At 45.6% G+C, this 17261-nt stretch overlaps 1 protein-coding gene across 3 annotated transcripts in view; it reads right to left on the bottom strand.

Moving 5' to 3' along the window:
• Positions 1 to 17261, bottom strand: part of TNIK (TRAF2 and NCK interacting kinase) — a 171207-nt gene that overhangs the window by 48944 nt on the left and 105002 nt on the right. For all 3 annotated transcript variants that reach the window (XM_026060818.1, XM_026060826.1, XM_026060835.1), the window contains exons 7-11: positions 15984 to 16038; positions 15037 to 15115; positions 9842 to 10017; positions 7837 to 7903; positions 5959 to 6163 (exon numbers count right to left, since the gene is read on the bottom strand). In XM_026060818.1, the coding sequence (XP_025916603.1) occupies positions 5959 to 6163; positions 7837 to 7903; positions 9842 to 10017; positions 15037 to 15115; positions 15984 to 16038 (582 nt within the window). The remainder of the gene's footprint in view (positions 1 to 5958; positions 6164 to 7836; positions 7904 to 9841; positions 10018 to 15036; positions 15116 to 15983; positions 16039 to 17261) is intronic.

Raw genomic sequence — 17261 nt, 5'->3', positions numbered from 1 at the left:
ACAGGTTTTAAATATTGATGAGGGAAGACATATGAAGGCAAAGCCTCCAATGGGAAGGTCCTTGGAGGTCTGGCATGAAACAAGGACTTCAAAGGAGCAAGTTCACTTTGCTGTATCAGACGCATTTAGGAGTAAGAGGAATCACAGAGCTGCGCAAGGTTAGAGCCTCCCTGTGAACCGCTGGCAGGTGCTGAGAGGCAGTAACATCCGCAAGAAGCAGCTCTCAGAAATCTTGGCTCCTGCTCCCAAACGCAAGCAAGAGCCAGCAAAGCAGTAGATGGGGAATTCCAAGTAACAAATGAAAACAAATATTCTAGGTGGTTGCGTTTTTGTGACAGGCTCATTTATCTCAGCCACCAGGGAAAGAGCGAGTATGCCTGGAACATCATCTTTTCTGACGCACCAAGCACTGGAGCACGGAGACGTGTTTCCTACTGGTAGAAAAACTGGGTCAGAGCTTCCTGTCACAGCAAATGGGAATCTTATATGCTGTGAACTGTTGTGGGAACTTTTATTTGGGATCATCATGAAGGAACAGGAGTGAGACTCTGTGCAGGAAAAGGCTCATGCGTCAAAAGCAGTGAGCTCTGCAAGCTTTATAAACAAACCAGAACGGGAGAGATGCGAGTATCTGCTATAGGACCTGCTGTAACACAGCTTCCCTTGTACATGGGTGAGGGGACTACTGCCAGGATCACTGCAGTACCACCACGATCCACAGCACTGCGAGGAGGCTGTCATGCTAATGCAAATGTTCCTTCAAGCTAGATGATACCTGCGCATGCAGAAGAATATAACAATAGCTGGCATAAGTTGATCTGTGGTTAATTGCTGGAAATTTTGTGCACTGCTTTAAAAGAGCTTCCAGCAGATGATCTTTTGCTTTAGCTGGTTAACATCTAATGGAATCGCAGCTATTTTTGTCATCCACTGAACATCCAGCTCCTATAACCGCATTGAAAGAAACTGGACATGTAAAGAGCAAGATGCTTAGACGCTTACATTTGTCTTGTATGTTCTCTGTAAAGATCTGACCTTTGTTTTCTGCCTAGAAAGGAAAAAATCCACAACGTGACATAAAAATGTTGTGTAAAATCCTCCCTGACTATCTGCCCACTTCCACCAAGGGGTCTGCACAGATATCTGTCTTGCAGTATACCTAAAGCTCCTGAGAGCGAGGAATGCTATTCCTACTTTTCAGCCAGAGTTTTGCTGGTAAACCCAGTCGGCAAGGTTCAGTCTGTGCCAGGRGCAGATGGAGGGCTTATTAGGGAATGATATATATAGGAAAGGAATGACATATATAGGGAAAGACCAAAATATATTCAAGCCAAGTCACCATRCTGCATAACATGAATATTTGCTTAGTGCTATTCTTTAGTTCTTTAATTTTTATTTTTCTGCAGTTATTTCTGGTGCCCATCTTGAATTCATATGATGAATTTTCTGCACCAGGGACAACAAAGCTGCAGCTCTGTTCCCCAAAAGCCAGGGAAGGAAAACCCCACCACGGAGCTCCCTTTTGCCTTTAGGCCTTCTTGCTTTCCTTTCAGAAGAACAYGGTACCAAAATCTCTGGAGCAATACAGGTTTCTGAAGGTAACTCTGTTGCTCTCAGCCTACAAAAGTGAGCAGTCAGGGAGCACCTGCAATCTCAGGCTTTCCCACAGTCCCGTGGAGCCCTGCCAATGCAGTTACACCACTCCCGTGTCCCGGGGCATCAACTTACCTCCTGATTCAAAAGGCTACGGCTGGCTTGAGGTGTCACTCAACCCTCTTACAAATCCAGTGTACGGTTAGCAATTTCTTTTACTCAGACATAAGGARACACCTCACRGAGTAYGCTTCCAGAGGTTTTGTCCTAATAYTATAGTAAAATATGCATATTCAATCACACCAAACCTAAAATTCCAAATCGTGCATTCAAATGCTTATTTGATGCATAATTGTTAGAGAAGGACCCATGTCCAGACACTCACTGTACCRTGTTTCTACAGCTCTTTCCTACTCCATGAAGCGCCTGCTCGCTCCCCCGCTGCCTACCGGCATGCACGGCCATGCTCACAGGCTTCAACCCCCAAATATCTGCCCCTCACCACCAGGAAAAACAGGCAAACAAGGCAGAAGGAAGGCTGAAGCCTTGTTATTCTGCTCTGGCATAGTCATTACTGAATTCAAGTTGTGACACTTTCACTGCCAGAATGATGTCGACAAGATCTGAGGGAAGCCCCAGAGCTAGCTTGGGGATTTTTATTTCCACTGAAATTAATGACAGCTGCAAATCTAAATCTCTTAGGCTGCTCAGAAAAAAATTCAGGAAGATTGGTCAGCTGTTGAAAAAGAAGACCCAAGTATATGATAGATTCAAGGAGAAGCTAAGGATGGCCGCGGTTTTCAGGGGCAGCATGAAGTGCATCAAGACAGCACTAGGAGACACCCAGACGAGTAGATACCCTTTACTTTTTTATGCATATATTTGATGTTTTTGCTGCAGCAACATCATGAGATATTGGATTTCCACAGAAAGGCCCTAAAGTGAGATGTACTTTGTGAAAGGTTCAGAAATCCTGGCTTAGGAACATCAAGATGACAGAAAAAAACAGACTTCCTTGATTACAAGCCCTATAAGGTGGGAAAATAAAAATGGTGGAAGTTGTCTCTCTGGCAGTATTTAAAAACAAGACTGGACAAAACAAAAGAAAATCTACTGAATTTCTGCGCTGACAGAGGAATGGACTATTTCCCCTATTCACTGGCCTTTCTCTAACTCTTTTACTGTGAATCTCCACTATAAATTAACTCCAGGCATTTTTGAGCTTTGCATCCTCCTAAGTCGATCCTTCTGGTACTGCACTGGTCTCGCTGATTCATTCAGTCAACTTGGCCATGTTCACGGTGGTTTGCTATGAGTCACAGCTCTTGCTATAAACACAGTGACATGTCTGGCAGTACTAAAGAGGCTGACTGAGGAGCCCCAAAAGCCATGAGCTCCAAGCGTTTATTCGTCCCGGATGCTCTACTGGGTTTTAAAGGTCAGCTTTATTTTGAAAATAGAGTAATCTGAATCTTCCCCTGGTCTCTGTTGCCAGTGATCTGTTGGTACAGTGCTGCCTACGAGAGCTATTTGCACTGACCGCACCTGGTCCTTAGTCAGACCATACAGTAGCATGGAGCAAATTCACTTCCCACTAACCAGACTAAATCCAGAGCCAAGAGTCAACCAAAGTTAGTGTAAAGTTAGTGTAAGAAAAGACAGTCAGGCCAGAAGGAAACGCCGCAGCTGCTGCTGAAGTGTTTGGGTGCTGCTGCGATGGCGATGAGAGCTGGACCAATACCGCTTTCTGGAGCAGAAGTGCAGCAACAGAAACCACCTGAGTGCACGGGGTGCCTCTGGGAACTGACGGCGATATCGAACTCGGTACACTTGTAATAGCCATTGTTTGGTAGCTTCTGGTGTGCCCACCAGACGTTTGCTGCCTCCAAATATCTGGGAGGCATATAAAGACTGAACTCTGTATCCACTGCTGGTTATCTGTGCCAGAACTACTGGGACAGCATGGGGCAATACACACCGCTGCTAACGTCTCCTCAAAGAGGCAGCATCATTCCCCGGGGCTGATGCTGAGACTCCTCCCTGAGCATGAAATTCAGGTGGAAAATGTTCAAAGCTGCTTGTTTGGCTTCTCTATCCCACTCTCTGTAGGAGCAATGAAACTTTGTGTTTGCTAATCTCTGCCTCTACTATTTTCCTGTTTTCCTACAGCAGCCAAGAGCAGGTACACATAACCTTGCAGCAGGCAACGCTGGGATCAGCTGCCCTGGGAACTGTCCTTCCCAACCACTGCCACTGCTCACGGGGTTTATGCCAGGAGGTTTATACCTCGTCGAATACTTCTGCTTTAACCCTCACCATAGCAACTCGGCTACGCTTCTTGCTCTCCGCACCAATGGCATTTAACAGGGAGGGGAGCTCATTTTACCAAGTGGTCAGAGATGGGGTGAGGCTAAACCCCTACCCAGGCAGACTACCCGGAGTAGACAGGCAGCTAGGGATGTCCAAAGGCACCTCCAAGGGGCTCTCTCAGAGAAAGCAGGACACCTAGGAGTACCCGAAAGCCACCACAGCGCATGCCCAGTGCTCCCCTTGACCTGCAGCTCCCCAGGCCAAACCCCTGAATACTGGGGCTGTGCCCACTGCACCCGCAGCTCAAAAAACAACCCAGAGAAATGCAGGAGCAGCACCTCCTTCGCTCAGGGCAGAGCTTGCCTGCCTTAGCAGGAGGATTAGAGCCCTGCATTCAAAACCCGCTTGGGAAGCATCAAAGAGAGCGAACAATTTTCTTCTAGGCGAAGAGAACATATTAATACACTGGTAAGTATTGTATTCATTACAGGATTTCAGCTAATCTGGTGTCTGCTTTTATTCGGCTGTTGTTCCATTTCTGTACCGCTCGCAGCAAGCATTCGCTTACAAAGGAAGAGCCCAACTTCCTTATGATAGTCCTTAGATAAACATTCACCGGTGCAAGGGATTTCTGGGTGCGTGCGTGTGCAAACCTTGTCCTCTCTCAGAGCAGCTCTCCGACTCGGTGAACGGCACAGAGAAAAAGGAGAGCCTGACCTACAATTTGTTGCGCGCAGAATGCTCTGCGCTCTGACAACATCACAGACCTACATGTTTACCAGACTGAAAAATGCTTGGCCTGTGATGTGCCCCGTGTTGGTTTTAGCCCCGCAGGAGGCTACCAGGACCACCTYAAAGAAGAGCCACATGCGGCTCCTACGGGGCACGCAGTCGGCTGCCGGCAACTCTGTCGTGTCTGAGCTCCCGGCCTGAGGCGTATTACCCATTGCATAGAAACCCAGAAAGCATATGGAGATCTAGGTTAAATATAACAGGCTCTCTGGCTTGTTCGAATTATGGGGGTGTGTGCTCTAATAATCCATTTACTGCAAGTCTTCTTCCAGACATATTGGTGACCTCTTCAGAAAGCTAATTTAATTACRCTTAATGTATGAACCCTTCAACCAGACTCTTGGGATGATTTCAGTGTGAGTCAATGGGTTTCTTTGTGCAAAACCACATCAGAAACCTAAGGCTGGGGAAACCCCCTTACTCTTTTGTGGACTTCTGTAATGCAAGATCTTTGAAGCTAAAACAAAAGCGAGCGCTTCATCCAGAATATGCAGCCAGGCTGGGCAACGCACTGACACCCAAAGTCACCCCGTCAAATACCGCAGCTGGATTTTAAATGGGGTGGATAATTTTATGACCGATAGTATTTGTAGCTGGTATGTTAAGACAAGGGTAATGAAATCTTATGCTTCGGGGCACATATGGATCATTGCACAAGTCACGCAGGAATCTGCACCTCCCCCTAAGAGAAACTGTTGTAATTGGCAAGGACTGAAAGGACTGAAGTTGAAAATAGGGATTAAAGGCGACATAAGTGGTACGTGGAACTTGGGAAAGGGTGAATGGAGGCTCTTCAGTTTCTTCTCAGATGTCATAGGCCACAGCAACAAATAAAGATAATTAACTTGGTAGATCCCTGGCCTGCTAAGGGTTTTGCTCACCTGGATTTTAGTACAAAGCAGACTGAATACAACTACCACATCAATACTGGACTAAGTCTGCTCAGTAGTTCCAGTCACCCTTTAAAGTTTGGTATTTAAAGGGTTCATTTATAGTGAGCAAACCCTACCACCTTCAGAAGAGCTGGCAACACATATATTACAGTGAGGAGAGTGGCTGGAGGTTGGTATACGTAACGGATCAATAGAGTTTTTTGTTCAGTGTAACACAGCATTCTGGTTTACCAGCCTTCCTCCCAGAGAGGTTAGGACATCATCTTTTCAAAGCCGGCTGAGAACAGTCCCTTGGGAACTGCTACCAGAAAACCCCCTATTCGGCCCATGAACAACCTCCAGCAGCCCATTGCTTGACTCTGGCCGTTACCTCCTCCAGCCTTCGCCTCTGCTCCTTCTGCTCCTCGATCCGCTTCTGCCGCTCCGCCAGCAACTGCCGCTTGTGCTCCTCGTTCTCACGCTGCTGCTGCTCCAGCTGCTGCCGTCGCAGGGCCTCCGAGCGCTCCTTGTTCGCCAGCTGCAGCCTCAGGAAATCCCGTCGCAGCGTCGACTCTCCGGGCAGGTTCAGAATGGAGCTTCATGGGAGAGAAGCATCAGAGAAGTTCCCACATACATCTTTAAGCCTCTCTTTAGGAGAAATTCTGCGTGTTTTTCTGTTTTGTCCCTTCTCCCTGCTGGCTGTGCCCTTCCCCATAACCACATTTGAGTAACAGAACGTGCTTGGGCAGTAGTGGATGGAGGCAAGGAGGGAGGCCCAAGTGTCTGGGCAGGACAGAACAACCACTGCCAGGTGCAACGTGAATTGCACATCACCTCTTCCCCCTTTCCTCTTTTTTAAAAGAGAAATCCCAAAGATATTCCCAAATCCTTTGCTGTTAATCCTGCTTGGACATAAGGCTTGGCTTGTGAGCCGAGAACGCAGAGAACGCTCCTGCTCTTCACAGCCTCACCAGGCATTTCTTCGCTAAAGGTTTCCTTCACAGTAAGTTTCTAAGCAAAGTCTCTTATGTTGCAGTGGCACACACTATATTTAGCTGTTCAGAAAGCACATTTAGCGTGAATCATTGCCAGCTATTAAAATACTACATTATCTCAGTGAAATAATGGAATAACCTGATACTAATTACAATGACTCTTAAAAATGTCATCAAAGAAAGTTCAAACCCTATTATGCTTGCAGCAGCAATTGGAAAGGTTTCATGATGAAAAGTAACATGTAGATATGGAGCTACACTTGGAAATAAAGAATCACATTTTCAAGAATCTTCTTGAGTTTCAGCTTGCATTTTTCCCACATCTAAGTACTCACATGTGCAGCTCCTCACAGCAAAGTTCATGTGAGCACACACATCTGCACGTGAATCAAAGTTTTTGCACATGAAAGCCAATTGCTTTGCTCTGAACAAGCAGTTTTATATCCTGCAAGCTGATCTGCACAAGCAGTTCATTTTGCATACAGTCTACAAAAAAAAAAAAAAAAAAGCTACAAGAGCCTTTTTAGAGGCTAGATCCACATAAGTAGCTGCAAATGTTTATCAGCTTCTTGACAAGCTGGGCAACAAGCAAGTAATAATAAGAGAGAGCAATTCCTCACCACCGTGACCACGATGGCCTGGCTCTGCTCAGTTAAGGCCAACATATTCAAGCAGGCAACTTATGGGGCAGTCAGTGTACCATCATAAGAAAAAGAAAATTCAGCTATGGCAAATCAGACTGGATACAGGGTTGGCTTAAATGGGGCAGGCCTGAAGCCCACCTGGGGTGGCACAACGGGAAAGGCTGGTGCTGGTGGGAGAGGGCTTCGGTCCTCTCGTCCCCCAGTAAATCTGCGTCCCACAGTTATCCTGCATCGCTGGCCAAGCCATGCTGCTCTTATCTTAAAATATCACCTGAGAGGTCACTGCACCTTCAAAACCACAAAGCAGAGCTGCCCACCAGTGAACATGGTATATATAACATGGTATAACATGGGGAACCATTGTGTTCCTGGGACATTAACGGGCTGCATTGCAAATCCCACAGAAAACGGGGTATCGCTTCTTCCCAATCTTTTGGCCAAGGTGATCTGTATCATCAACTTAATAACACTCATCATCTAATGGAGGGGAGATATTTCATTCTTTCCTGGGGCGAGCTTGAGGATCAAATTGTTCTTTTTTCATTTCTAGTTCATATAAGCCTATAATCCAAGCCAATTTTATACAGAGTTAAAGAGATATAAGGGCAGAAATGAAATGTTGATTTTTACCTGGGCTCTCCAGAGTCATTTTCCTCCTCCTCCTCTTCACTTCCACTGTACTCATACTCTGTCTCATCTAGGAACATAATTGCTTATCAGTGCCCTTTACTGGACTCATTGGTTTTCCTGATGGCTGAAAACGCGAGAGCTCTGAAGGGAGAACTGACAACCTTTTTTCCCCCGCATTATAAAGAACAGTCAGTAAACCTTTTTTTTTCCCCTGCATTATAAAGAACAGTCAGTGTTGTTTTCAAGCTTTTGTTTCTCCATTTGCTGATTTTACAGGAGGCTACAAAGCCGGGGACGTGCTCGGCAGTCTCCCTGGGGTGCCAGCTCGCTGCTCGCTCGGCGGGCTTGCGGAGGACCGTGGTCCCAGCTGGAGCGCCGCCTGCCAGTGCTGGCACAGTGGGGGACGGCTTCCAGACCCAGAGGGGCTTGGCGGAGAGATGGAAGGCGCCAATATCCTCTGTTAAATAAAAAAATCATACCAATGCACCAAACACAATGAGTGGCCCCCTCTGCAGAGATGTTCTTACAGGCAAAGCACACAACGAGCTTTTGAAGCCACTGGCTTTGGATGGCGGGATTTAACTGTTGTTCTGAAGGCATGAACTTCTCCGCTCCTGAACATATGCTCTTCCACCATTCCTACACAAATCCATATGATATTTTCCCAGAAATGAAAATATCTACATAAAAGCTCAATTACTACATTGTGCTACATACTGTGATTTCTATTGGGATATAATCTTTATAGGATGAAGGGAATGATAGAAAAAGAAAGGCTTGCATTTATCCAATTACTCTCCATCTCTAGGGTAAAACCTTCATTCGCCAGACTAAACACATTTAATACTTCACTAAGATTCAGTATTATTGTTTTGATTGTACTGAAACCTGTTACAAAGAACCACAAGGTACACGTGAAAAATTAATACTGCTATGAATAAGGAGAGAAATAGCAATATATTAATTTGTTGGAATCTACAAATGAGCTTTCAAATTAAAATTTGGTTCACAAGCAACAGAATACTTTAACAAGTTTCTTTAGCTATCTGATCTTCCTTTTAGAGGACTTTGATAAGGACTGGAGAGGTCACTGAAAACACTCAGTTTAATAGGTTATTCCTAGTCAATGGCATTGCTTTGGGGCAAGGGTCTTATCGAGACGTTCATTTGCACAACTCACAGCACATTGCTGGTGCAACCTAACGTCACGTAGATAAAAGATTTGGCATAAAATACGTGATCCGGGAAAACTTCAGCTTAGCATGTTCCCCCTTCTGTATGCTTATACATATATACGCACATGTACATCTTATACATCCATTTTAATGAATCAAAGCTTAAATGAGCCATGTAGAAATAACGATTTGAAAAAAGAAGATCCCCTTTTCACTGGAAAAAAGATTTTAAAACACTGATTAGCTTTAATGATAATCACCTCTAGCCTTTGTTCAAACAACAATTGCTTTGTTATGGATATTTATTTCTGTTTCAACTTTGGTTAAGGCTGAGAGGAATCAATTTAAACAAAATAACTTGACCTTACACCAAAACAAGAATGTTCAAACAAAAGGACCACGCCTATTTAACTAAACCAGTTTGAGAACACATTTAGCCATAACAGTTGATGAACCCAGTCCTGAAAATACACTCCCAGCCAACCCTGCAGAGTTGCTGCATCCCCATGGCCTCATTACCCCAAAGTCCCCAAGTCACTGAACTTCAGCTGTCTCCCTTTGATGGGTGATAGTGAATCAGTCTGAAACCCTGCTTCATCTGAGCTACGAACTGTTGTACGGGACAGAAATCAGGCAAAGGCAAAACTCAAGCTATAGCTCAGGCAAAAAAAACACAAAGAAAATATGCTGCAGTGTTGCAGTCTACTTGAGACTCTTTGCCTTCTTTCTTCTACGCTTCGCCCAGCACAGCTATATCTTGGTCTATGTTAGGGGTCTCTAAGCACATTACAAATGTAAGAGACTGCCCATAATGCTGCTTCTCCACTAACCTTTCTCGCCTCGCTTCTTCTTAGTCCTGTCGATGTGGTCCTTGAGCTGGATGCGAACCTGCCTTTCATTAGGCTGGTCCCGGATGAAGGGATGCTTCATCAGCTGCTCTGTCGTCGGTCTCTGGCTGTGGTTCTTCACTAGGCAGCTCTCAATGAAGGACTGAAACTTTTTAGACCTAGCCCAGACAGAAAAGGAACATACAGAAAAAACAGGTAATTGTATCAATTTCCCTATTAGAAAGTACAAAATTGTGGGTATTTAAAAGGAACTCTTGACTGCTATGCAATTCTTTCTCAGATGCAGCTTTCCAAGAGGATTCATGCAACTTCTCTGTTGATGATTAGCATGGTCTCAAAGCTGCATCGCTATACATGACCCATATCTAACTTTACCCTCTCCTAGCCTTCCCATGCATGTTCCTATCTACGCCTCTTCTTGTCTTAGCTTTGCAGGTGCCATTAGTGACAAACACAGTTCTGCTGAGCTTGGAGAAAGTTGGGAGTCATAAATACCACTGGGGAATCCACCAAAGCCAAACGTCATCAATGGCAACCAAGAAAATGCAAAGCAATGATGTTCCTCTTTCCTTCCCTTTGACATGTGAAAATGCACATAGCAACAAGAGGTACAACACATACAGATACAAAGGCAGTCTCCTAATGGATTGTTTTCCATATTTTGTGATCCTAGTGGCTGTTTCAAGAGATACAACTTTCTGAAGATATGTGGGACAAGCCAGTTTTTTCTTTTTTGATTCAAACACTCAATATTACACGGCTTGTTAAAGTTAAGGGCTCACCAAACCCCTGGGTGTTGCATACTGTCTGCACCCCCTTCCTTGCTCTCGGGGTGCTTGGACAGCACGGGGGACCCGCTAGGTGCCACAGCCTCCACTGTTCATGGACCCAACAACTGCAATCTGTCAGCACTTCTGGGGCAGAAGTGGAAACTCAGCTGTGGATGGCAGAGCCCCCCCGTCCTCATCAGTGGGCCTTTTTGCAAACAGTTAAAATAAATCTCTGCAAAAACAATTTCATCCAAATCTTTAAAAAACAAATTTCTCTTAACTTCAAGTTTTGCATATCAAAAGTTTTCCTGGAACTAATTTCACCACATTATAAACCCAAGAGAATAGGGATTTGCAAGAAAGAAAGATGCTGACAGGCCACTATACTGTATGTTACTTTAGCAAATAGGAAAATGAGTGTAAATTAATGTCAGAAGCCAACAGATAGTACAGAATTGCACTGAGGAGTAAAACAATAAGCTTTCAGGGATTTTACTTTTAAGCTGTCAGACTAAAAGTGATTTATCTTTTAAGTGCTAATCCATACAAATTGAGATGCAAAAATAAAACACACCGCTGGATCCAATTAAATCCTCCCTCCAGCTTTATTAATGAGCAAATCTTCCTTCTCCACCTTGCCTCAAAAAAACCCCAATGTCTCAGTGTATTCCTGAAGGGCCAATCCATGTGACACTCCACAAAAATCCACTTCTAAAACATGACTCCCCTCTGCTGATTTGAACTGGAGGGACTGCAGTTCTGGGTGCGCAGTCCAGTGCACCAGCAAATACAGTCGAGTTAACATAGTTTGAAAGTTATCCCCCCCAAGCAAGTGGCAGTGTGCATGTCCTTACCCACCTGCCATGCAAAACCTGCTAGGTGAAACCTCTGTGACAGAGGCTGGAGCCACGTCACGCTACCCTGCACGAGGGCAAGCACAGTCAGGCACTCCCCAAAAGCGGCAAAACCGTCCAGTGGCACAGGTAAGCCCACAAATGGGGCAGTACCGACAAGACACCAGGTTTCTCCTTGGCTCTGGTTCATGGCAACACCTTTATGCAAGTCTCTCAACCTTCTCCTCTTGCAGGCCAGCCCATCTACATAAACACATACACCAGCACTCCTCCAGCTCCTGGGGTTTGTAAAGCTTAAATAAATGTTTGAAAAGCCTTCTCAGTTGCTTGGATGAAAAGTGCTATCACAGTGCAAACGCCACTTCATTAACAAAGAGGTTCTGTCATTTCTTATAAGGCAGGGTTATGAAATGTTTATGGGAACAACATCACTAAAGTTCAGCCTTTTACATTTTACTTACGAACTGCAGGAAGATGAAAAACAAGCTTCGTTGCCGGCTGATTTTAATTGGAAGAGTAAATAATAGCAAAGAATCTTTAATTTCACAGGAACACAGCACTATTTTAAAAGCAAGCTCAAGGCTTCAGCAAGCAACAAAAGTATTTTTCTCTCTGGGATTTTCTATTTGGGACAGGTCCCATGCCCACTGCTGCTCATCAGTGGGTTTCACTGACTTAACTTCAAAGGTGTTGGAGTGAGTTAGCTATTTCTTTCATGTAAGGAAAAAGATGATCTTCCCACTTTTATGCACTTTTATGTGTTGCTGCACACAGAAGCAAGAATAGACTGAGACCCACTGGAAGAAAAGAGAATGCAGAAAGGAGGAGCTGACCTGCAAGGCTGCATACATTGAATCTTTTACATTTTGCTTTTCTCTTGTGATTTGCGCTCACGAAAAACAGCACACTGACTGCTAGAGAGCTGCTGTGAGAGTCTGGACAAATGTCTCAAGTCTCCGTGGCTTGGGCGTGCAGAGCTCCGAGCCCCGTTCCGGCTGGCCCAAACTGAGAAATGAGTCAAAGACAGCAAGTTTGTTTGGTGTCTCACTGAAAATACTGAAAGCAGTGGTGGGCAAACTTGTTCTTAAGGAAATCTGTGAACTCATATTGACTTGAAGCTTTGTCTGGAAGCACAATCCTGCTGGATCCTTTGCAGATTCACATTATAACGAAAGCCTGCAAGACTGATACAGCTTTGTACTGCCTTGGGAACACTTTTCACAGCTCTGTGGGAGACCAGATCTCTGTTTATTCACAGAGCAGATACGGCAGAGGCAAGGTGAGCGCCACACTTGCAGACCAGGGAGAAGTTTGAAGCTGGAGTTTCATTAAACTAGGACTTCAGAAGCAATCCCCCTCTCCATTCTGCAGTAATCCTCCTGCTCTGGCATCCTTCCAGAGCCAACAATTTATGCTACTGAAGCCCATTCCCCAGGCGCAATGCTTTAGCTTCCACTGCAGCCTGCCCACCATTAAAGACAGGGGGTTCGGTAAATGCAGGAGCACTGTCCCCTCTGTGCGTCACCCTGCACCTCACTTGCACCTTGCATCTTTCCCCCACGCAGATGCAGAGCACGTCCTGGGCACGGCGCCCCGTCCCCTCTGCTCAAACCTCATCCCTGGGGCAGTGCCAAGACAGATGCACAGAACCACCCGGCCTGGACAGATATCACTGCCACAGTTTATAACCAAGAGGATTTGGGCCGCTATGGACCCTGGCTGAACCTGAACAGACGGCCCAGCAATGAAAGGCTCTGCAGCCGATTACAAGTCCCATAAGCCACCCAATCCCCCTTTGCAAGGAAAGATATGAGCAGGGTCAGCAATGCGAAGAAGAGAAAATGTCAGCAAACCAGCACGGCGATTTCATAAAAGTAGTAATTTGTTCAAGTTCGGTGGAACCGGGATTGAGACGCAGATTTCAAACGCCCCGAATTCTGGACAGTTGCGATGTGGAGTTGGGGTCAGGGTGCAGGCCACTGGAAAAAGGGGAGATAAGCAAGGCCTAGTGCAAATTCAAACAGCAAATGCCTCAGGTCTGCTTGGGGCTGCTGTACCACCATCACATTCTTCTCACTAGAAAAGCAAAGCTTAAGACATGCAAATCTGGTACAGCCACCTGCCGTATGAGGGTCAAGCGATACTGTGGCTGTGCAGAACAGATGACAATATCTAAGGCACTTATTAGAGCAGGGAATAAATTACAACTTTCACCCCAGTTATGTTTTCACCTTTAAGAGATGGGGAAAATGTCTTTGTTCAAAACTAAAGCTGCTTTTTTCAGCTGCCCTCCCCTCTGGAGGCTGAGAAAATCTTTGCTGAATAAACAACACAGTTGTATGAAAAATAAACTCCATCATCTTACAATCCATTTTGTGCTGTAACAGAGCATAATGAAGTAGGAAACTGGTGATCTGGCAGAAAACAAGTGTCCAAACTATTTTCTGAGCTATCTGACTAATGGTATCCTAAAAAAGGCTGTGCAAGGACACTATTTAGAGAACATCTTTAATTCTCTCTGGGAGAGCTAGTAGGGAAAGAGTCATCTCATATTGGTTTTGTACCAAACCAGCTGATGATCAGGGCAACAAAATTAAGATATCTGTTGTCAAAGCCTGGGAGAGTTTCAAGGGGGCTGGCCCTAAAACCCCAACACCAGGCAGCAGATGCAAACGCCTCCAAGCCCCTCACTCCTCTCTTCTCCCAGCAACTAAATACCTGCAGCTTTGGCACCAAGCATTTCCAATCCCTACCGATTACTCTGCTCCCTTTTTTGTGTCTTCATAAAGATAATAAATGTAATTTCATGCAGTAAGGCAGTACTTTCTACCTCCATGAACTCAGCCTATTTGGGACTAAGTAGCAGTATTGTCTCTCTAACATCTGGCAGATCTTTCCTGACAAAATCACTGCTGAACCTGGGGCAGGCAAACAGCACCAACCAAAGACGAGTGTTTTTAAGGACTCCTGCTCCATCAGTACAGAACATACAGTAACAAAACAACATCTGCTGGGTTTTAGAAATATTTTTTCCTAAGGGTTTTTATTGGCATACCCTGCTTTTTTTTTTTTTCAAAACAGTGATGTATTTTTTCCTTCAAAATTTTAAAATAAAGCCCAAACTAAGTACAAATCTCTGCATTCCTGGGCCTTCAAGATAAACTATCCTTTTTTGGCATGCATACATGTTTCCACTCGAAAACGGAACCTCACTGGAAAGAAATGGGAGCCAAGCAAAGTGTCATGTGGTTTCAGGCTGCATGAACCGCCCTGGAAAAGCCAACTCTGCWCTGCGAAATGGCAATGTCAGAGAGTATTTCTCTCGCTGCCTACCTAGCAGTCTGGTCATCCCACAGTGTGTGACTTGTGCACATCAAAATGACTCTCTATAGGAGATCAAGGCCCAAACCTGCACTCACCGTATGCTGGACACTTTCATGGGCCCCTGAAGCTGTAAAAATGTAAACAAAAAAACTCCCAGCGCATTCGGGCTACAAAAACAAGTTGCTTCAGAAATGTTTTACAGCAGTTGAAGACTGAGAAAGAGACTCACCACTTCTTTGATTTCAATCTTGGGGCTGGGTTGCGGGGGATGAGGAACAGGGCTCTCATGGGATGCATGTCGCAGAGAGCTGAAAGTTGCAATAAGAGGCATTAAACACAGCAGAAAGTGTACCAGACCCCACGTGCTTCCTAAAGGCAGGCTACAGGAACAACAGGGGAGGACCCAAGTTTTCTCTGAAGTTGAAAAACCCACAGGACAGGAGGATTTTTATGGACATTACCCTACAGATGCTTTCAACCAGTTGGCATAGGCTGGAGGTGGCCCGGAGCATAGCTGAGAGCTCATTTCTCCCACCAAAACAGCATGTCTGCCCCCAGCACCGTTCTGGATCAGCTGCAGGGGTCAGCTTGGAAGCTGGTGCCCCTACTGCTGTGCATGTCCAGCATACCACCRGGTGCTGATGGGAACTGACCTGAAGCATGTTACAGCTATACCACGTGCCACTAGGCTCAGCTTTATTTACTTATATTTACTGCTACACAAGAAAGGTCCCAGCATACTCTTCAAAAAATACGGCAGTATGAACTATGTAGATGTGCCAGCTACATCCAGCGTGCTGATACTTGTGTCACCTGGGAGGTCACTGAAATGCTACTGCTTAGGAGCAGTGTTTTAACGGCTTCCATTCTTTCACCCATATCTTATCTCAATTTTATTTGAGGGAACTGAGTCACAGAGCACTTAACTGACTTGCCAGAAGTCAAACAGTGGTTTGGGTGCCTTCACTCACCGTCCAGCTCCTATTCCCTGGGCCGTGCTGACTCAGCTTTTCCATGCCACTTGTCTGACGCCCCTCCACTTCCCTCAGACCGGAGGGGTCTGGGAACCCTTTGTATGATGTTTCTTGTACAGAACCGAGTGCCGGCTGATGCTGAGCAAATCCCAGCAAATTACAATTCAAATGTTAATTAAAACAGAGCAATACATGTACTTACGGGGAGCGCCTTCTGCCATCTCTATAGCCGTTATCCCCAAAGACCACAAGTCACTCTGTAAAACAAAGCAGAGGGAAGCACATGAGCAGCAGCACCTCGTCACGACAGCGGGTCGCCTGCGCGAGGAGGGAAAGCATGGCTCTCCCCAGCACAGGGGGGTCAGTCCTGTGAGCCTGCTCTCTGTTGTCTCTGCCAGTTCCCATGCTCACAGCTTAGRAGCTCTTCTTTTATGGTCTTCCCATTTGTTAGGACTTTAGAGGAGGCTTTCCCCCCTCTTCTGAGCTGGGTTGTCATCTTCTTTTTTTTTTTTTTTTTTGAGTCTGAAAAAAACATTGCCACCAGAGAAATATGAAGCCAAAATCCTGTAATCCATTAAGATACTCTCTCAACATCAAATGAATAAACCCTTCGAGTGCAAGAGTGATGCAGCCACCACCACCTCCACCTGGACGATTTCTGCAGCCTCTCCGGGCTACACCAGGGCCTCCTGGAGCACTGACATGCAGCAGCACCAGAGCACGGCTGGGCAGGCCAACGCGTGGACGCTCGGCTCCACCCGTGTAGCAAAACAGAAGTCAACAGGCCTTGATGGGCTCACACGAATATCCGAGCACATTCCTCTCTGGCTGGCACAGAGCAATTCCCCCATGGAAATGATTCTTCTCGCACTGAGAAACGTCTCTCCCATACCTGTCCTTCCCCTTGGCCCTCTCTCCTGCCTTCCCAACCCCACTTTTTATTCAGAGGTTTATTTCAAAACATTTTTGGTGGATCTGTTGCTCTTGTGATAGACAGCCAAGCTCTGCAGCCACCTCGCCTAGGCAATGCTGTCATTAGCCCTGGTGGGGACGCTGCCTACRGGCTGACATCCTGAAGGTCACAGCGTGCCCTTATTGATTGATGGCTGTTGTATCTAAATGAGTCATGGGCATTTATGAGCAAATCCTTAACTCCCGCATGAGCTAGCAACAACCTCCCATCCTGCTCCATGGATGGGGAAAACAGGAAAGAGGGAGGAGGGGAGACGAGGCCTGTATGAAGTCTGGTACCAGCCCCAAAATGACTMAAGTTCCTGGGCTGTGTGTACTAGAGTGCTGCTGTTTTTACTAATGACAATAGMGAACTAGTGGCAAAACTTTTCTATGAAGCAGTGTAGGAGTACTTGGCTCAGTGTCTTTTATTCTAGTTTGGCACAAAATCTTTATCCTGGTCTCCTGTGTAACATCATTAATGATATAACAGGTCAAAAATAATCACAACCTTCAGTGAAGTAGGCTG

Source organism: Apteryx rowi, unplaced genomic scaffold, assembly GCF_003343035.1.
Source record: "Apteryx rowi isolate R43461 unplaced genomic scaffold, aptRow1 scaffold_10, whole genome shotgun sequence".
Taxonomy (NCBI): domain Eukaryota; kingdom Metazoa; phylum Chordata; class Aves; order Apterygiformes; family Apterygidae; genus Apteryx; species Apteryx rowi.
This window is presented reverse-complemented; position numbering and strand designations above follow the sequence as displayed.